At 45.2% G+C, this 20,923-nt stretch overlaps 1 protein-coding gene across 1 annotated transcript in view; it reads left to right on the top strand.

Moving 5' to 3' along the window:
* Positions 1-1,304: 1,304 nt before the first annotated feature.
* Positions 1,305-20,923, top strand: part of LOC144521407 (NACHT, LRR and PYD domains-containing protein 3-like) — a 20,745-nt gene continuing 1,126 nt past the window's right edge. The window contains exons 1-12 of the mRNA XM_078255975.1: positions 1,305-1,480; positions 4,006-4,108; positions 8,218-8,322; positions 8,923-9,027; positions 9,911-10,015; positions 11,437-11,515; positions 11,694-11,922; positions 12,097-13,891; positions 14,002-14,175; positions 16,373-16,546; positions 16,657-16,703; positions 18,875-20,923. The exon at positions 18,875-20,923 is cut by the window's right edge and continues 180 nt beyond it. Of these exons, the coding sequence (XP_078112101.1) occupies positions 1,453-1,480; positions 4,006-4,108; positions 8,218-8,322; positions 8,923-9,027; positions 9,911-10,015; positions 11,437-11,515; positions 11,694-11,922; positions 12,097-13,891; positions 14,002-14,175; positions 16,373-16,546; positions 16,657-16,703; positions 18,875-19,434 (3,504 nt within the window). The 5' untranslated portion in view covers positions 1,305-1,452 and the 3' untranslated portion in view covers positions 19,435-20,923. The remainder of the gene's footprint in view (positions 1,481-4,005; positions 4,109-8,217; positions 8,323-8,922; positions 9,028-9,910; positions 10,016-11,436; positions 11,516-11,693; positions 11,923-12,096; positions 13,892-14,001; positions 14,176-16,372; positions 16,547-16,656; positions 16,704-18,874) is intronic.

Raw genomic sequence — 20,923 nt, 5'->3', positions numbered from 1 at the left:
ACCATCCAATGTTATCGTCAAAACTTGCCATTTTCATTACAAATTATGGTTACATGCCAGGTTTTATGATTTAATACAGAAGATATATCACATATTTCTCCTTTATATGAAACAGAACAGAGCCGACTGGTTTACCGGCGATGCGTTAGGTTTATTAGAAGTATAAAAAAGGTCGCCTGTGAGTTTAATTTATAACCTAACCAGATTTGATAAACTCTTCATATGTTCTTCTGTTGATGCCGACTAAACCAAACCAAATTCTGCATTTCTGGACTGCAATTTCTTTTTACAGATTGGCCAACATTTACACATAATAAATTAATATCAGCATGCCTGTTTAATCTATATCTGTAATTAATTAATTACTGGGACAGTGGTGGCCTAATGTTTAAACCCGGCAGGGCGCCGGTTCAATCCCCAGACCGACAGGAAAAAAAAAAAAGGGTGGGTGGGGAAAGTGAAAGAGCAGTGCTTGTCCCTCCCTCATTACCATCACTGAGGTGCCCTTGAGCAAGGCCCTTAACCCTCCAATCGCTCCAGTGGAGCTGCTCAGTGGCCAGCAGATCAGACTGTGGTAGTACTGGGCAGCTTCCAGTATGAATGTGATCAGATCAGACTGTGGTAGTACTGGGCAGCTTCCAGTATGACTGTGATCAGATCAGACTGTGGTGGTACTGGGCAGCTTCCAGTATGAATGTGATCAGATCAGACTGTGGTGGTACTGGGCAGCTTCCAGTATGAATGTGATCAGATCAGACTGTGGTGGTACTGGGCAGCTTCCAGTATGAATGTGATCAGATCAGACTGTGGTGGTACTGGGCGGCTTCCAGTATGAATGTGATCAGATCAGACTGTGGTGGTACTGGGCAGCTTCCAGTATGAATGTGGAACTGTGTGAATGTGATCAGGTCGTCACTGCAAATGACGAATCGACTTACCTGTTTAAAAAAAATCTGTTTAGCTCGGTGAAAGTTTTAAAGGAAGAAAATAAAGAAAGAAGGAAAGTTGGCAATAAGCACAAACAAACTACAACTGGGTAAATAATATTTCCACCTCTGCAAAGACCAAACACAGGATTCCTAATGAGTTATTTTGGGGAAATGTGACGCTGAACAAGAATTCAGTTGTGTTTTTTTCATAAAATGCAGCAGAGCCAAGTTGATTCTGCAGAGATCTGTTGTTGGTTTGAAATGAAATGACTGGTCATAAGCTCATTAGGCCATCAGTTAGCCCCATCTAGTGGACAGTTAATATAACTCCATCTTCTGATGACACTGAGTTGGGTGTGTGCCACAGGTTAGACTGGTTCTGAAGTCACTCTCAGACTCTGAAGATGTGAGGCTGTGACGATGTCCTAAAATCAAATGCACAAAGACGCCAGGACTGACAAGGGAGAATGAGTAGCTCCGTCTCTCCAAACGTTTCCTCGACACAGGAAGGTGAAAAGTGTCTATGAGTCGACCTAAAGTGAGTTCAGCAGGTGAGAATCCAACCAGAGGAATCTGTAAATGTTTGATCAACAGGATCATTTTGTTCACATTGTTGCTGTATCACTGTTGGACCGTAGCAATGTTTCTGGGTTGTTTCACAGTATCTGTTTAATATAGAAGTTTGTGTCTATCTGAGTTAAAGGAGAGTGGTTTGAGAATGATTTGCATGTATTACTGCTCAGGTAGAGCCAACAGCAGATGACAGTGAAAAATGTAGGGAGTGTCAGAACTGGTTGGACAGTTTGCAACAACTCGGCTGTCATGCATTTCATCCAAAACACAGCCATCTTTCAACTTTGACCCAAATTTGATTTGATTGAAAGCAAAGGCTGGACTTTTGAGACCCAGACCAGCCCAGAACAATCAGCTGGACACCACCCGTCCTTGGACTCCCCTTCAACAATTGTTCATACCAGCAGGGATCAACACTTGCATATTTTTCCAGCCAAATGCTGGTAAAATATGCAAGTGGCTGGTAGATTTGCTTGCCTCACCAACCAAAAAAAGTAACATTTTAACATTCACTAGCCATTTAGCTGGTGGACAAAAAGTTAATTTTGAACACTGCATACCAGATCTACTTTACAGAGCCTAGCAATCACCTTAAATATTGCAGAAAAAAGGTCAGCATTTACAGTATGGCTCAGTAAGAAATAAGCAATGTTTGTCATGACACACCTGGTTTTTGAACTCTGTCCCCTGGTCTGGAAGCAGTCTCTGAGGTATACAATTGGTCACCTCCTCTGCTGATTTGGTTCTTCAGAGGGTAGGCCCTACACAAATGCATTATATTTACACCCTCAGTTACAGTCGGCTTCATGACGTCCATCCCAACTAGTTCAAATGGCTCCAAAAAGTAGACATCTGTACAGGAAGAAGCTAGTGAGCACATTTAGCTGCATGGGATATTAATTGCACACATAACCTCACCTCTATTGGGTTGTACTGTGTTTTTTTCTTTTAGACTGGCACACTTTGCCTGGCAATCAGGACACTGACCAATCTGAAGCCAAATAATATTCAAATGAATGTATATCATAGGCATTTGGTCAAGCAGAAACAGTAAGTAAGGGAAATAGATCGCGTGTGTTTTAATAGAATCTATTTAATTACTGTTTCAGTTTGACAGATTGTTTTGGTCAGTTGGCCTTCATGTAAATAAACTGTGGTAATTTTTGGTGACCCTTACCCATTTGCGGATATCAGCCTCCATTCCAGGCCAGTAATACCTGCTGATGATCATGTGTTGTGTTTTTTCAACAGGTTCTCACTCCCATCTCGTAAAATAGGAACGCTTGGTCAGGTGCCTTTGTCGTTGTGTTTGACGCTAAAAGTCTCCTTTAGCATTAGCATCATATAACGCGCTTTAACTAAAGGCGCTTGGTCGGGACCATTGGCGTCCTTTTTGACGTGGTTATGTAAAGGAAAAGGTCGTGGGTGGGCTTACGTTTCCTTGACACGCTGGAATAACGGGACGGTTAAAAAAGTAAGCGACTTTAGGAAACGTGACAAGCGGGACACGATCCCCGGTCTCCTGGGTTAAAGTCCTGTGTTTGACCCATCCAACCTCCCTACGAGGTATTCCCCCCTTACATACTCCTCTCTAAACCCCGTGTAGCTGCTGCTCTCCCCGCTACGTTCTACAAACACGCTGAAAGACGCCTTTTTTGTCTCTTCAGACGCTGACAGCCACTGTCCAAACGTCCGTATTTTACGAGTTTGGAGTGAGAGCGGGTTGGTTTTTTCAACCCCACAATGAGACCCAAGCCTGCTGCTGTGCATTTCCAGAAAAATGTTGTCTGCTTATGAGGCTGACGTAACCTTTGCAAGATGCTCCTGCTTGTCTTGCCGTCTCCGGCATATATAGTAAAGAACTCCATCTGGTCAAAAAAAAAGCTCAATATATTCTAAATCTAACAGAAGAAATCATTGTGATTGATGAAATATGACATTTAAACTTGCCCTTAAATACAAAATGTGAAGCTCTTCTCTTGTGTATCTTTGCTGTTTTGTTCAACCCAAAGGGAATCAAATTATGGACTTTAAAGTAGGGGTTAAAACATGTACGTTTAAGTGACACACGGGACAAGAACAGGACATGAACCTCGGTCACCTAGGTTAAAGTCCCGTTTTGCTTGACCCATCCACCCCCCAACCTGCCTCCCAAATGCAGATGTTCAGTCTTTAATACTACAGCGCCACGATTTAGCTGCTGCTCTGCCCGGTGCATTCCATACAGATGCTAAAAGGTGCCTTGTGCGTCGGTATCTGACGCTGCGAGCCATTGTCCAAGCATCAGTATATTGACTAGTTGAGAATGAGAAAGTGTTTTCTACATTTTAATGTGGGCTGTTCTTAATGCAAACAAGGATCCCCAGCAATGCCAAGCAAATGTGGTCTTCAATACTCATATATCATATGAATTGAGCATTCAGGGCTTGGGCTCCAAAAGCTTTGCACAGTCCATGCGTCACTATAAGCTTGTTGTCGTGACAGAAAGCATCTCTCCCTGCAGGTGAGGACTCTGCTATGAGTCAGGGTGAGTACAGAGAGGAGGGAGTCCCTCCCTCCAAAACCACTCTGTGTGGGGAACATGACGGCCAGACCAAAGCCAAGAAGTGAGTAACTCCAGTACTCAAATTACTCCACCATTCATTATTCACACTCAAAGCTCTTTGTGTGTGTTGTTTCATGTAACAGATCATTTGTTTGTATCAGGATGCTGCAGCAGAGACTAGACTCTCCTGAACGCAGCTGTGTGTCCGTGAAGTACATTTACTATATATAATGGCCAAGAAATCAGTTTCCTATATTAGAAATCTAGCATATAGATGTTCTATCTGCTTCTAATACTTCAAATGGTGGCAGTTAAACTGATAAACATAATCTTTTTCAAGTTTAAACTATTTCAATGGTCAATTGTCTGTTTGAACAATTAGAAGAGTGGTTTGTTTGTGTGAACATACAGTAGGCCAGTGATTTTCAACCACCGTGTCGTGAGAGATCGTCCTGTGTGCTGTGGGAAATTATCAGATTTTACTTAATTTATCCAATATTTTTTGCTTGATTGAGTTACTGCAAATAATTTGCCATTGTTGCGCATCTGTGCCTGCAATGTGATGACTGGCAGAGAAATTAAATACTATTCTGTGTCAGTAGGTGGCAGTATAGCGTAATAATGACCATGTTAATTAAAGCCAATAGAATTACTGCCCCCTGGTGGCAGTGACAGGATGTACGCAGTAGGGCCGAGATCATCGATGTAAGCCTGCAACAGCGATGGATACATTTTTAAAAAGGAAAAATGCAGATTCTGATCTGATTCTGATCTTATTAGGCTATAATGTGTCATTTTGTAACATTTTTGGTTTGGCTGCGGGATTTTTTTAATGTGAAAAATGTGCCGTGGCTCAAAAAAGGTTGAAAAACACTGCAATAGGCCGTTTTACAGTCACTGTAGCGCGCCAATGTGACGTCAAAATGATGTAGATCTCGCTGGCGCGCCAGGATTTTGAGTGCGCGACCAGAGTTTCACTTCAGGTATTTATATTCACAAATACAGGGTTGAGTAATGGGACAGCAAACTAAACTAACACTGCAGAACATGCAGAGAGACTTACGTAGTACGTAGTGTGTAGTACGTAGTGTGTAGTACGTAGTGTGTAGTGTGTAGTACGTAGTGTGTAGTGTGTAGTGTGTAGTACGTAGTGTGTAGTACGTGTAGTGCGTAGCACGTGAGTGCAGTGTGCGTGCAGTGTGTAGTGCAGTGCAGTGCAGTGTGAGTGTGCAGTACGAGTGCAGTAGTGTGCAGTGTGCAGTGCAGTGCAGTGCGTGCAGTGCGTAGTGCAGTGTGCAGTGTGTAGTGCGTAGTGTAGTGCGCAGTGCGTAGTGCGCAGTGCAGTGTGCAGTGCGTGCAGTGTGTAGTGCAGTGCAGTGTGCGTGTGCAGTGCGTAGTGCGTGCAGTAGTGTAGTGTGCAGTGCGTAGTGTGCAGTGTGTGCGTAGTGTAGTGTGTAGTGCAGTGTGTAGTGCAGTGTGTAGTGTGTAGTGTAGTGGCGTGTAGTGTAGTGTAGTGTGCGCGGCAGTGCAGTGTAGCGCAGTGTGCGTAGTGCGTAGCAACGAGTGCGCAGTGCGTAGCGTAGTGCGCAGTGCAGTGCAGCGCTAGCGTGCAGAGTGCAGCAGTGCAGTGCAGCGTGCGCAGTGCGTAGCATGCAGTGTGCAGTGCAGTGTGCAGTGCGTAGCAGCGCGAGCGCGTAGTGCAGTGCAGTGTGCAGCAGTGTAGTGCGCAGTGCGTGCAGTGCAGTGCGCAGTGCAGTGTGCAGTGCGTGCAGTGCAGTGCGTGCAGTGCAGTGCGTGCAGTGCAGCAACGAGTGCAGTGTAGTGCAGTGCGTAGCAACGAGTGCAGTGCAGTGCGTGAGTGCAGCAACGTAGTGCAGTAGCACGAGTGCAGTGTAGCAACGAGTGCAGTGCGTAGTGCGCAGCGTGAGTGCGAGTGCAGCAACGAGCGTAGTGCAGTGCAGCAACGTGAGTGCAGTAGTGCAGCAACGAGTGCGTAGTGTGCGTGAGCAGTGCAGCGTGTAGCAACGAGTGCGAGCGTGTAGCAGCGTGCAGTGCGTAGCGTGCAGCAACGAGTGCATGTGTGCAGTGTGCAGCGAGCAAACGAGTGCGTAAGTGCGCAGCACGTAGTGCTGCAGTGCAGTGCGAGAACGAGTGCGAGTGCAGTGCGCAGTGTGCAGCTGAGGCGCCAGGCGCCAGAGTGACGTAGTGCGCAGCGTGCAGTGCGTAGCGTGCGCGCGTGCAGTGTCCAGCGCCAGGTGCAGCGTAGCAACGAGTGCGAGCGCGGTGCGAGTGCGAGCGTGCAGCACGAGTGCGCAGCGCGTAGTGCGAGTGCGTAGCACGAGTGAAGTGCGTAGCAGTGATAGTGTGCGCAGTGAGCGTCCAGCGCCGAGCGCCGTGAGCGCGCGGTGCAGCAACGAGCGTGCAGTGAACGAGTGCAGTGCAGCAGTGCGTGCAGCGCACAGCGTCGCAGTGCCGAGTGAGCGCCGTGAGCAACGCAGTGCAGTGCAGTGCGGCAACGAGTGCAGTGCAGTGCAGCAACGAGCGCGTGCGTGCAGTGCGCGTGCGCAGTGTGCAGTGCAGCGCGCAGTGCAGTAGCACCGTGAGTGCAGTGCAGTGCGTGCAGTGTGCAGTGCGCAGTGCGTGCAGTGCAGTGCGCGTGAGTGCGTAGCACACGAGTGCGTGCAGTGCAGTGTGCGCGTAGTGCAGTGCGCGTGCAGTGCAGTGCAGCGAGTGCAGCGTGCAGTGTGTGCAGTGCGTGCAGTGTGCAGTAGTGTGTAGTGCGACTGAGCGCGTGCAGTGTGCAGTGCAGCAGTGTAGCATAGCGTGCAGTGCGTAGCGTGTAGTGTGCAAAGTCAACGCAGAGGTGCAGTGCGTGTAGCGATGCAGTGTGCAGTGTGCAGGTGCAGTGCGAACGTGCGTGAAGGTGTAGTGCGTAGCGTGTAGCAACGAGTGCGAGGTGCGTAGTGTAGTGTAGCGCAGTGCAGCGCGTAGTGCAGTGTAGTGTGTAGTGTGCAGGCGTAGCACCGAGTGCGCAGTGCAGTGCAGTGTGTAGCACGTAGTGAAGTGTGTAGTGTGCAGTGCGTAGTAGCGAAGTGTAGTGCGGGAGTGTCCAGTGCGGCCGTGAGTGCGTGTAGTGCAGCGTAGCGAAAGTCGCAGTGCGTAGTGCGTAGCACGCAGTGTGTGCGTAGCGTGCGTGTACGAGTGTGCAGTGTGCAGTGTGCAGTGTGTGCCAGTAGTGTCTCAGCGCGTCAGTATGCAGAGCGTGAGTACGAGTGCAGCAACGTGAGTGCGAAGTGTGTAGTGCGCGTAGTGTGCAGTGTGTACAGAGTGTCCAGCAGCGTGAGCAACGAGTGAGCGTAGACGTGAGTGTAGTGTGTGCCGCAGCGTCCAGTACGAGTGCCGAGCGACGTGAGTAACGCAGTGCAGTGTGTAGCAACGAGTGCAGTGCGTAGTGTGAGTGTGTAGCAACGTGAGTGCGTAAGTGCGTAGTGCGTAGCACCGTGAGTGAAGTGTAGTGTAGTGCGTAGGTGTAGTGCAACGTGAGTGCGTAGTGCGTAGTGCAGTGTAGTGCGTAGCATCGAGTGCGTAGCGTGTAGTGCGTACGCAGCGTCTGCGAGTGCGCAGAGCGAGTAACGAGTGGTGTAGTGCAGCACGTAGCGCGTGAGTAACGAGTGCGTAGCACGTAGTGTGTAGTGTCCAGCGCGAGTGCCGTGATGCGAGTGAGCACGATTGCGAGCGGTAGCACGAGTGCAGTGTAGCAACGAGTGCAGTGTAGTAACGAGTGTAGTGTGCAGTGTGAGCATGGTAGTGTGCGCTAGAGTGTCTAGTGCGAGTGTGTAAAGTACGAGTGTGTAGTGTGTGTGTAGTGTGTAGTGTGTAGCAATGAGTGTGTAGTGTGTGTAGTGTGTAGTGTGCAGTACGTAGTGTGTAGTGTGTAGTACGTAGTTTTACATACCCCCCAAGGCCCATTCTGAGCCAGGAAAAAAATATTTATAATATATATATATATATATATATATATATATATATATATATATATATGTGGTACAGTATACCCACTACAATACATTACACCACTAACTTCCTGAATGAGGACACTTCGTGAGTCTGGAATTGTACCTCGTACAATTTAATGTGATAAATAAAAGAAAGTGTTGTTGTTTGTATCAGGATGCAGCAGCAGAGACCAGACTATCCCAGCTGTGTGTCCATTAAGAGTGACTGCTCTATGGATCGTCCTATTGACCTTAAAACAGGACAACCTGCTGATGGACGGTAAGAATTGAATATGTGTGGGTACGAGATGCGTAATCCAACACTTTACTGGGATCTAGCCCGATCTGACGTGTTCTGGATGCACCTGTGGTGTCTGTGTGTGTGTGTGTGTGTGTATCCATCATTTGACTATATGTATAAATGTGTCTTTGTCATGCACATTCTCACATGGAAAACACCCATTACCCTGCCGCACCTATACATGGCCAGGAAATCAGCTTTCTACGTTACAAATCTAGCTAGAGAATTCAGGTTTCTGTAATCCTTCAATAGGATTACAGAAATTACGAAATGATGTGACGTTTAAGAAATCAGGTTACTGCAGAGAGACAACTGTAAGTGATCGCTGAAGTGCAGAAAAACACAATGATTGAACCTTGCTTCTATTATATTAGTTAACAAGGACCCAATGACTGATTAGTCAGGAGGATCTTCTGCTCTCAGGCCACTAGGATCCTAAATGAGGACACTGCCTGAATCATGCACAAGTTATACGTAGAGCTGATGGGTTTACATTTGACTAGGATTGTACCTTGTACAATTTAACGTGACAAATAATTGAGATGAAACAAACAGGAAAGTGTTGTTTGCTTGTATCAGGATGCAGCAGCAGAGACCAGACTATCCCAGCTGTGTGTCCATTAAGAGTGACTGCTCTATGGATCGTCCTATTGACCTTAAAACAGGACAACCTGCTGATGGACGGTAAGAATTGAATATGTGTGGGTACGAGATGCGTAATCCAAAACTTTATTGGGATCTAGCCCAAACTGACTATATGCTATTCTGCAAACTTGTCCTGGACCCAGCTGTGTGTCCATTAAGAGTACCCAGTCCATGACGCCACCACTTTATCAAGAGACGTAATTGTGAGACAGAGTAAGTCAACACATTCACAAACATCAGTCTGCTTCTGTTGTTGCTTCACCTGAACTGTCCTAAACCTACAAATTGTTCTGGACTCAGAGTCTCAGGAAGTCTTTAACGGATCCATTAGTTGACTGAAGATAAAAATGTGTGTTTACATGAACACAAAAAGAGGTTAGTCAGAGAAATCGGTTACTGTAAATGCAGGTAAACATGCAGCAAGTCAGTGGTCACATTGCTGTCTGTGTGTGTGTGTGTGTGTGTGTGTGTGTGTGTGTGTATGTGTGTGTCTGTGTGTGTGTGTGTGTGTGCATGCGTGCGTGCATGCGTGTGTTCTGTGTTCAACCATCCTTTGACTGTAGGTAAAAATGTCTTTGTCATGCACATGCCTACATGGAACACCAATTAGAAACCCAGTTCTGTAATCCTTCAATTACAGAAACCAGGTTTCTGGTTTACTTGGCGTTTAAGAAATCAGGTTACTGCAGAGAGACAACTGTAAGTGATCGCTGAAGTGCAGCAAAACACAATGATTGAAGCTTGCTTCTAATATTTTAGTTAGTCAAGAGGAGCTTCTGCTCTCAGGCCACTAGGATCCTAAATGAGGATACTGCCGGTATCATGCACAAGTTAAAGGAGTTGATGGGATTACATTTGACTACAATTGTACCTTGTACTATTTAATGTGACAAATACATTTATATGTTATTGTTTGTATCAGGATGCAGCAGCAGAGACCAGTCTATCCCAGCTGTGTGTCCATTAAGAGTGACTGGTCTATGGATCGTCCTATTGACCTTAAAACAGGACAACCTGCTGATGGACGGTAAGAATTGTTTAAAATATGTGTATATAAAAAGTAATTGTGTGTGCATGCATGTGTGCGTTTGTGTGTGTGTAACCATTATTTGATTATTGACCTTAAACTTTGCCTGAACTTCCACATTTTGTAACCATAATTCAGTTTTAGGGCGTAAGTGTTATTACTTCGCTTAGCCTCGCCAGCTATATCCACCTTTACTTGCCCAAAAAAATCAGTTTTGCACGAAAAGCTGATCAGGAGGGCAAGCATTGAACCCAGGTTGTCCGTTGATGGCAGACCTAACTCTCTCCTCGATGTCCCAATTGAGTGTGGGGACAAAACAGGGGGGCTGGGAGGTTGGAGTCAGACCCGTGCAAGAATCTTCCTTATCCTGAAACTGCCGTGATGAAGCATTGCGGGACCCTGACAGGTAGGAGAGGGAGAAGGGGAACCGTGTGAGAAACTAGCCAGTGCGACCATTCCTCCAGAGGTAATTTGACAGCTAGCAGTTCTCTGTTGCTGATGTTGTAATTCCTATTGGCCTGAGACAGGCACTGAAAGAACAAGCCACAGGGGTGGAACTTCTGGTCAGAGGCCGCACATTGAGACAAAACGGCCCCTACACCCACATCGGAAGCATCCATCTTTACAATAAACTGTCAGTCTGGCTCTGGTAGTTGGAGGAGGGAGGTGGAGATGAATGGGGACCTGAGAGTCTGGAATGCTTTTTCAGCAGCCAGGGTCCAGCTGAAGAGCACTTTGGAGGAGTGAGAGCAGTGAGAGGGGTGGTGATGGAACTGTAGTTGTGGATGAACTTGCGGTAAAAGGTGGCAAAGCTTGGGAAACTGGCCGGGAGGTGACTACCGTTACTTTAGCCAGGTCTGCCTAAGACTACAGAGAGTTCTCCAGTCGGCATTGCAGGACTGACTGGACATGGAGGACATGCTTCTCTTAGGACTTGGAAAAGATGATAATGTCATCCAGGTAAACAAATACAAAGAAAATGAGCTGCACGTCATTAACCAGAGCTTGGAACACAGCAGGGTTAGGGTTAGGTGCCTTGAAGTCAACGGTCGCAGCCCTGCCTGGAAGGAGACGTTGGGGGCTTAAAACACCATCGAGCGTCTATCGCCTTTCTCTCAGGGGCAGCTATGAAATACAAATGCACCCCTTGGAAGCAGAGAATATTCTTCAAAAAGGAGACTATTCCTAGAAGAATTAGGGAAAGCCATGGTGGCACCAACGATCAAAGCTGGCAACACCTTCCTCAAACACCATCCTCTATAGTGAACCATCTACAAGGCCCAAAAGCAAAATCTACGACTGCCAGAAACAGACACAAAGTTGTTAGTAATAATGCTGTTATTGTGAATGTTAACCGTTACTGTCCTTGTTAAGTCAGGTTTTAAGTCATTAAATGTCCTTAAATATTTTTTTCTCCACAGTGTTCAGCAGAAGAGGTCAGAGCTTTCCCGTGATCAGACTGGCCAGCAGCATCAATCAGAACGGGATTCCATATTTATGGTGTGTACACGTACAAACACATTTTATTATCAACTACTACTAAACTATAATTCAGGTCCGATTAGTCTCCATGCTGCTTTGTTTAGACCAGCAGGTCTTCGGACTGAAAGATAAATCAAAATGAAATCAAAATGTTGTGTTCTTTAAATTAAATATTCAGTTTATTGTTCTGTGCCAGCTGCTGGAGGAGAACATCGTCACTTTTGCGAAGAAGGAGCTGAAGAGGATCCAGAAGGTTCTTAGTCCAGATTACCCAGATTCCTTCAAAAGTCAGAGGGAAAATAAAGAGGTGGTGGACGGCGAGGATGAAGAACAGAGGAGGAGCAGCAGAGAGGCATTTCTGAAGATAACACTGGACTTCCTGAGGCGAATGAAGCAGAACGAGCTGGCTGACTGTCTGCAGAGCAGTAAGAATGTTAACCCATTTAACATGCTTGAAAGAGGAGAGACAACATGGAAGTTTACATTTCCAAACTCTTAATAAAACTAATCGAGGAAAAACTACCCACACTTAAATGTTTAAATTATGTGATATTCTGTAGGATCGACTCACAGATTACATTTTTTCTTTGTTTATTCAGAAACTCAAGCTCCAGTGTGCCGACGTAAACTCAAGTCTAACTTCAAGAAGTTCCAGTGTGTGTTTGAGGGGATTGCTAAAGCAGGAAACCCAACCAATCTGAATCAGATGTACACAGAGCTCTACATCACAAAGCGAGGGACTGCACAGGTCAATGATGAACACGAGGTCAGACAGATTGAAACAGCATCCAGGAAACCAGACGGATCAGAAACAAAAATCAGACAAGAAGACATCTTTAAAACGCCACCTGGAAGAGATGAACCAATCAGAACAGTGATGACTAAGGGAGTGGCTGGCATCGGGAAAACAGTCTTAACACAGAAGTTCACTCTGGACTGGGCTGAAGACAAAGCCAACCAGGACATCCAGTTCACATTTCCATTCACCTTCAGAGAGCTGAATGTGCTGATAGAGAAAAAGTACAGCTTGGTGGAACTTGTTCATCACTTCTTTAGTGAAATCAAAGAAGCAGGAATCTGCAGGTTTGAAGAGTTCCTGGTTGTGTTCATCTTTGACGGTCTGGATGAGTGTCGACTTCCTCTGGACTTCCACAACACTGAGGTTCTGACTGATGTTACAGAGTCCACCTCAGTGGGTGTGCTGCTGACAAACCTCATCAGGGGGAAACTGCTTCCCTCTGCTCGCCTCTGGATAACCACTCGACCTGCAGCAGCCAATCAGATCCCTCCTGAGTATGTTGACATGGTGACAGAGGTCAGAGGGTTTGCTGACCCACAGAAGGAGGAGTACTTCAGAAAGAGATTCAGAGATGAGAAGCAGGCCAGCACAATCATCTCTCACATCAAGAGATCACAAAGCCTCCACATCATGTGTCACATCCCCATCTTCTGCTGGATCACTGCTACAGTTCTGGAGGATGAATTGAAATCCAGAGAGGGAGGAGAGCTGCCAAAGACCTTGACTGAGATGTACATCCGTTTCCTGGTGGTTCAGTCCAAAGTGAAGAACATCAAGTATGATGGAGGAGCTGAGATGGATCCACACTGGAGTCCAGATACCAGGAAGATGATAGAGTCTCTGGGAAAACTGGCTTTCGAGCAGCTGCAGAAAGGCAACCTGATCTTCTATGAATCAGACCTGACAGAGTGTGGCATCGATATCAGAGCAGCCTCAGTGTACTCAGGAGTGTTCACACAGATCTTTAAAGAAGAGAGAGGACTGTACCAGGACAAGGTGTTCTGCTTCGTCCATCTGAGTGTTCAGGAGTTTCTGGCTGCTCTTCATGTTCATCTGACATTCATCAACTCTGGAGTCAACCTGCTGTCAGAAGAACAAACACCATCCTGGTGGCCCAAAGTGTTCAAAGACAAAACCACACGTTTCTACCAGAGTGCTGTGGACAAGGCCTTACTGAGTCCAAATGGACACCTGGACTTGTTCCTCCGCTTCCTTCTGGGTCTTTCACTAGAGACCAATCAGAAACACCTACGAGGCCTGGTGACACTAAAAGGAAGTATTTCACAAACCAATCAGGAAACAGTCCAGTACATCAAAAACAAGCTCTGTGAAAAGCTGTCTCCAGAGAAAAGCATCAACCTGTTCCACTGTCTGAATGAACTGAATGATTGTTCTCTAGTGGAGCATATCCAACAGTCCCTGAGTTCAGGAAGTCTCTCCACAGATGAACTGTCTCCTGCACAGTGGTCAGCTCTGGTCTTTATCTTACTGTCATCAGAAAAAGAGCTGGACGTGTTTGACCTGAAGAAATACTCTGCTTCAGAGGAGGCTCTTCTGAGGCTGCTGCCAGTGGTCAAAGCCTCCAACAAAGCTCTGTACGTGCACACATAACTATCCAGATTAAATGTAGATTTGCCTTTAGTCAGACAAAAAAACAACTGTTGTTTGTGATAGTTTTCTTATTAAATCGCTGATTCCTCCTCAGGCTGAATGGCTGTAATCTATCAGAGAGAAGCTGTGAAGCTCTGTCCTCAGTTATCAGCTCCCAGTCCTCTCGTCTGAAAGAGCTGGACCTGAGTAACAACGAACTGCAGGATTCAGGAGTAAAGATTCTGTCTGCTGGACTGGAGATTTCAGATTGCAGATTGGAAATTCTCAGGTCAGAATTCTGTTTGTAAAGCGTTATCTGAGTTATTGAGGGCTTTTAGTCTTTTTAAGATTCTGTATTTAAGATCCTGTAAGCAACAGCGGCTTTTCTCCGAGTACCTCACGGATGACTGAGCTTCTTATCCTATCTCGAAGGGAGAAGCCTGCCCCTCTCCTGAGAAAACTCATTCCAGCCACTTGTATCCAGGATTTAGTTCTTTCGGTCATGACCCAGCCTTCATGACCATAGCTGAGGGTTGGATCGAAAATTGACCGGTAGGTCGAGAGCTTTGCCTTGCAGCTCAGCTCTCTTTTCGTCACAACGGTGAATGCAATACCGCCACCCGCTGCTTCGATTCTTCAGCCAATCTCCCGCTCCATTGTCCCCTCACTCGTGAACAAGACCCTGAGGTACTTGAACTCCTTCACTTGGGGTAATGACTCATTCCCTACCTGGAGCAGGCACTCCATAGGTTTCCTTCTGAGAACTATGGCCTTAAATTTAGAGGTGCTGATCCTCATCCCAGCTGCTTCACACGTGGCTGCAAACCGATCCAGTGAGTGCTGAAGGTCACGGACCACATAATCTGCAAAAAGCAGCGATGAGATCCCGTCCATGAATGTCACAAACAGGATTGGTGACAAAGCTTAGCCCTGGCGGAGGGACTGTATACTGCCCTACTAAGGAAAAATACCTTAACTCGCCAGAGTGTGAAACTGAGAAAAATGACTTTAAAGTTATCTTAATGTCCTGACAATTGAGTTATAGGTATAATATTGTAATTTTCACATTTTGTAGTGTATACCTGTATAAATCTATCTACAAAAAAATGTTGAACTCAAATTTGACCTTCGACCCTTTTTCGGAAGTTACTGTATTCTGCCTTAGCATTGCCCACAAAATGACAATCGGTCATACCAAGGCAAAAGACCTTAACTTCTATTTTATAGCACAATGTTATGATAACAATGATAACTTTCACTTAAAATGTAAGCAATATTAACCCTATTGGACTCACTATGATGGCTTCACATTTATCAACATCATATGAAAATGATACATCAATAAGTTTTTTCTGTATTTCATACTCATACTAGTACCACACAGGCAGTTGCATGATTGATTCACACACTCTCTAAAGCATGTTCTTCTGTTTGGATATGAGGCACTAATTTAGACTCATTGGCTTGTTTATTTGGATAACCAGTAGCCAGATTCAGGAGTTCCTCAAAGTGCTCCTTCCACCGACCAATTACCTTCTCAGTTGAGGTCAACAGCATCCCATCCTTACTGTTAACAGCTTGGATAGTTCCCCGTTTCCCCTTCATGAGGTGGCAGACCATTTTCCAGAGGAAACCTTGGTGCCGACTGAAAGTCCTTCTCCATGTCTTCTCCAAACTTCCCCCACACCCGCTGCTTTGCCTCTCTCATGGCAGAGGCTGAAGCACTTCAGGCTCGTTGGTATCCTGCAACTACCTCCGAAGTCCTACGGGATAACATATCCCAGAAGGACTTCTTCCTAAGTGGGCCAGCTTCCCTGACAACGTGTGTCCAACACGCTGTTCTTTCATTGTCCACTTGGGTTTAATGCCCATCCTCCACAGGGATGCCAGAAAAGTTCTGCCAGAGGTGTGAGTTAAATATCTGTTGGACAGGGGCCTCCTCTAGACGTTCCCAGTTCACCTGCACTACCCATTTGGGCTTACCAGGTCTGTCCAGAGTCTCCCTAGTCTCCTTGTCATGGATTGTTTATGACAAACACAAAGTTTTCACAAACTGATGGTCATACGATTATGTGGTACCAGGGCACTCAAGGGCATGGACAGCTGCGGACTTGTGTCGGTCGCACGAATGTGCAAGCAGTTCCAGGAAAGTGTGTCCACGGCAATGCACAAAATATCGCAGCTGTGTGACCGTGACAAGTTCCCACCTGTCCATGGTTGCAAAGCACTGAAAGTATGCTCCTAATGAAGGTCTGCTATTGGTCCGACAAAACACTCTAAATAAGCATCCCTATTTACATTATTATCATTGACAGGACAAACATGGAATTTAAGTACTAGGCTTAATGATGCATTAAGATTAAGGCTGACCCCCCCAGGCTGATAATGAAGCAATTATTTAAAAGTTAAGGCAAAAAGATCGGTTTAAAGTTTGAAACAGTGAACAGCTATTTATAGAATTTACAGAGTTTTGTGTGTATTTTCAGTCTGTCAGGCTGTCTGATCTCAGAGAAAGGCTGTGCTTCTCTGGCCTCAGCTCTGAGCTCCAACCCCTCCCATCTGAGAGAGCTGGACCTGAGCTACAATCATCCAGGAGACTCAGGAGTTAATCTGCTGTTTGCTGGACTGGAGGATCCAAACTGGAAACTGGACACTCTCAGGTATGGACAAATGGACAAAAGCTGCTTTCACACTGTTTTTTGTCAAATGTGTAATGGATGATATGAGTGAATGTGTATGAAGTTGATTGTGACTTTGTTTCTTCCTGCAGACTGGACTATGGTGGACCACAGAGACTGAGGTCTGGTCTGAGGAAGTGTGAGTGCTTTTTTAAGTTTGTTTAATAAGAACTCAGCTGCATGTTACACTAGTTTTTCACATTTTCTTAAATTTCACCAGAGTTTCAATCAGGTTTGATCTGTTTTCTGTCAGTGTGGCTGGAATTCAACGTGGGGTGTGAAATATGACAATATTTAATTATGAGTGATTAAAATGTCTCCACGGTCTGCCTTTACAGAGATATTGTTAGTATCATGCTTCAGTGCACATCAGTTTCCTCAGCATACAGCAGTACAATGCTAGCTGGAAGCAAACAACAGCAATAGTGCTCACACTTGCTAACTAATAGCTGTCGCTCTGCAGTGCCAGGCTTCCATGGGTAATCAGCGGTAATACAGAGCATTCATTAGCTCCATGGTTATCTCAACTTCCCCAGGGCAACCTGGCTTCTGCCGGAGAGCAATGATATCAGCAGTAACGACCAGTGTTGGGCAAGTTACTTTTAAAAAGTAATTAGTTACAGTTACTTATTAGTAAAATATGTATTAGTTAAATATGACCCCACCTCCCCCCCTCTTTAACGGAACTTAAAATACATGTGCATGTTCAATTATTTATGATAAATCTTAATATTATAATGAAATGGACACTTAATACAATACATTATTAACAGAAACAATGTACACAAATCTAAACTATTTTAATGTTGCTGTGGGACAAAGTGAGACTAGCCTCCAATCAAATGCCATGTATGTAGATATTATGTTTATATAGTGGATCGATACCAATAACACAACACCTCAACAGGCCTCAACTGGGCAAAATGATATGATGCTTGTTAACACTATACCAAAAATAAATAACAAATATATACACTCTTTGTAGTGCAAATACCGTAAGTGGCCTGATGTTTATACTTGTGCACTGGTGTGTGCGTCGAGCCGGCATGTGTATGTGTGTGTGTGTGTGTGTGTGTGTGTGTGTGTGTGTGTGTGTGTGTGTGTGTGTGTGTGTGTGTGGGGGTGTGTGTGTGTGTGTGGGGAGTAGGTGATAGAGTGAGGGAGAAGTGAGAGAGTAACGGCGATTAGTACCAACTCTAGTGTCATAGTGAGAGAACCAAAGTGTCTCCCCTGTTCTTTCTGACCACGGTGGAAAATCTGTAGCAGGAAAAGTGAACCCTCTCCTTGATTTCATAACGCCATACCTGTCTCTATCTCGTTGACTGACTCGCTTGTGTTGTTCTTGTGTGTCCGACTATGCGTGCTTTCAAACACCCGCCCAACTCTACCTCTGACTGGCTTACCATGACATTTTACTCAACCTCCGCCAATCATCAGCATTTATGTGCTTGCGTCGTGCACTGCCCACTAACCAAGGAAGAACAGTGAAAAAAAAGTACTCAGACTCAGAGATCTAGTTGGTCTGATGAAAAGAGCTGCTTCAAATATAGTACGCGTCGCATTAATTTGGCAGTAACGGTAACAGCGTTATTAAGATGGAAAGAGTAATCAATTAGATTACTCGTTACTGAAAAAAAGTAACGCCGTTAGTTCCCATCACTGGTAACGACAGCGAGCAGCCTGTGGAAGTGCTCTAAACACACACTGCACAAAAACTAACACTAAAAGGTGTAAATGGGGACTACTGGTGCCCCGCATTGCTAATGCCTTTCAGGAATAGGTTCCAAATGACTTACCAGCCCTCAACTCTGCCTAGCAGTTTAGGAAAATATGTTAATATTACCAGGCCGAAAAGTTCAGAAACACACTTACTGGAATATAGCTAGTCCAGCAACATAAAGTCAACCTGTAACCCCCTACAGAAACCAGAGCAAGCCAAAATCTGTGTGAAACACTCTGACAAAGAAAATGTTACATTTACCAGTTTCCCAGCACTAACGATCCTGGACGAGCCCCCATTTGTTACCGCCTGGCTCAAGGCACATGCAAGTGCATTGATTTGGACAATCAGCTGTCATCATCAGTCCTCATAAAAACACCAAAAAATAACAAATATGACTGACGAGTTCAGGAACTGTTCATGTTGATATAACTGGATTGTTAAAGTTAAAGTTTGTTAAACATTATTCACAGCTGAATATGAAAGGTCAGTTTAAATGCTTTTCTTTCAGTAATTGTCAGTAAAGTTGTTAATAAATCAACAGATAATGAATAACCTGCGGCTGTATTGTGTCTTGTTCTGTCCATCAGATGTCTGTGAACTGGACCTGGACACAAACACATTACACAGAAGACTCAAACTGTCCGAAAACAGCAGGATGGTGACATATGTGAGAGAGTATCAGCCACATGCTGATCATCCAGACAGGTTTGAATGGTGGCCTCAGCTGCTGTGTAGAGATGGTCTGACTGGTCGCTGTTACTGGGAGGTCATGTGGAGAGGAAGGGTTCATATATCAGTGAGTTACAGAAGAATCCGAAGGAGAGGAGACAGTAAAGAATGTGTGTTTGGAGGGAATGATCATTCCTGGAGTCTGGTCTGCTCTGATGATCATGGCTACTCTGTTTATCACAGTGACAGAGAAACATCCATCCCCTCCCCTTCTTCCTCTTCCTCCTCCCCCTCCTCTGTCTCTCACAGAGTCGCAGTGTATGTGGACTGTCCTGCTGGCTCTCTGTCCTTCTACAGAGTCTCTTCTGACTCACTGATCCACCTCCACACCTTCAACACCACATTCACTGATCCTCTCTATTCTGGGTTTGGGTTCTGGCCTGATTCCTCAGTGTCTCTGTGTTCTCTGCAGGTCTGAGAGTCTCTCCTGTGGACAGAAACACTGACTGAAGATCAGCTGCTGAAATCAAAGTTCAGTCGGTTCACCATCACACACAACACTTAATGATATTTAACGTCCAAAACAGAATGAACCCTTCAGTAACTAGTTTTTCTTTTTCTTTCTAAATTATTCCATCATTTGTTTAAAATGTGTATACAAACTTTAAACTTTAAAGGTCCCATGGCATGAAAATTTGCAGCGCACCCAACCCCAGCAGTTCCTCCCACAGGTGGTGGGCCCATGGCATGGAGAGGGGGGTGCCACATTGCTTCTTCGGGCCTGGCCCATTTGGGAAACCCCGCCACCAGACCCTTGCTGCCTCTATATGTTTAGGTAATTTCCTCTCTAACTGGGATGTTTTGGGACCGACTGGTGGGATTGCTGTGGACGAAGTACACACGGAGATACACTGGTAAGAGATAATGCTTGCCCACCGTTCATAGAAAAACCTTATTACGCCGGCCAATATAAAGACACTTACCTTACTACTGGCCAGTTCTCCATCGTATAGGGATCACCAGAAACATTTGTTGGCAACGATAGGTAAGGCACGCTCCATCTGGGCCTGGCTTCCTCCCTGCAGGGTAACGCCACCTCTTCCTCGTTGATTCAAAGGGTTTTTGAACCATTCTTTGTCTGGCCCCTCACCTGAAACCTCATTGCTATCGGCGACCATACCAGGAGACAACTGCAGACAACACAGCCCTCAGGTGCATAGGTACATACAAACCCCTTCCACCACGATAAGGTGATGGTTGTCAAAATCCTGAACTTTGTAAGTCCCCCCATACACATCAATCACTTCCACCGTCTCTCCGACACATTTTAACTTCTTGCACTCAAAAACAAAAAGTTTCCTGCAATTTGTTACTGTGAAAATGTTGACTGTATTTATTTTTTTGGGTTGGGGGTGAATCAGAAAGCTCTTCACTGTATGAGGTGTACATTTATTTTAATAAGAAGTCCTTTTTCATTACTTTGACTTGAGTCGGTGCACCAACGTCCTGCAGACTTCTCAGGGAACAAGGAGCTCTTGTTCAGATCATTAATACCACACTGTAAAATACTGTTACAAGTAGAATCCCTGCATTGAAAATGTTCTTTTAGTAAAAGTATGTAAGTATATTTAGAAAAATGTAGTTCAAGACATTTCTTTAGCCTATTTCCCATACCCAAATAAAAAAAAAGCTTATAACAGAAGATCTGCAAGGCTACAATGCATGCATGAGGCTTCGTTTGAAACCTTAAGTCTTGTAGTTTCTGAGAATGTGCATGTTTAGCATGTGCAACTATTAAAAACACCACACATACTTTTTACATCTTGTTAACAACACTTAAAGTTTCCGACCTCTTGGCCTAACCCCGTTTTTGATAAATCAAGGTCGAAGACTTTTTTTTTTACGCTACCTTTTTTAGTAATTGCTTATTTCTTACACTGCACTGTAACTTGTATTCTTATATTTTA

This window comes from Sander vitreus, chromosome 1 (genome assembly GCF_031162955.1).
Source record: "Sander vitreus isolate 19-12246 chromosome 1, sanVit1, whole genome shotgun sequence".
In the NCBI taxonomy this organism is placed as follows: Eukaryota; Metazoa; Chordata; class Actinopteri; order Perciformes; family Percidae; genus Sander; species Sander vitreus.
Note: the sequence above shows the minus strand (reverse complement) of the source record. Positions and strands in the feature narration are given on the sequence as shown.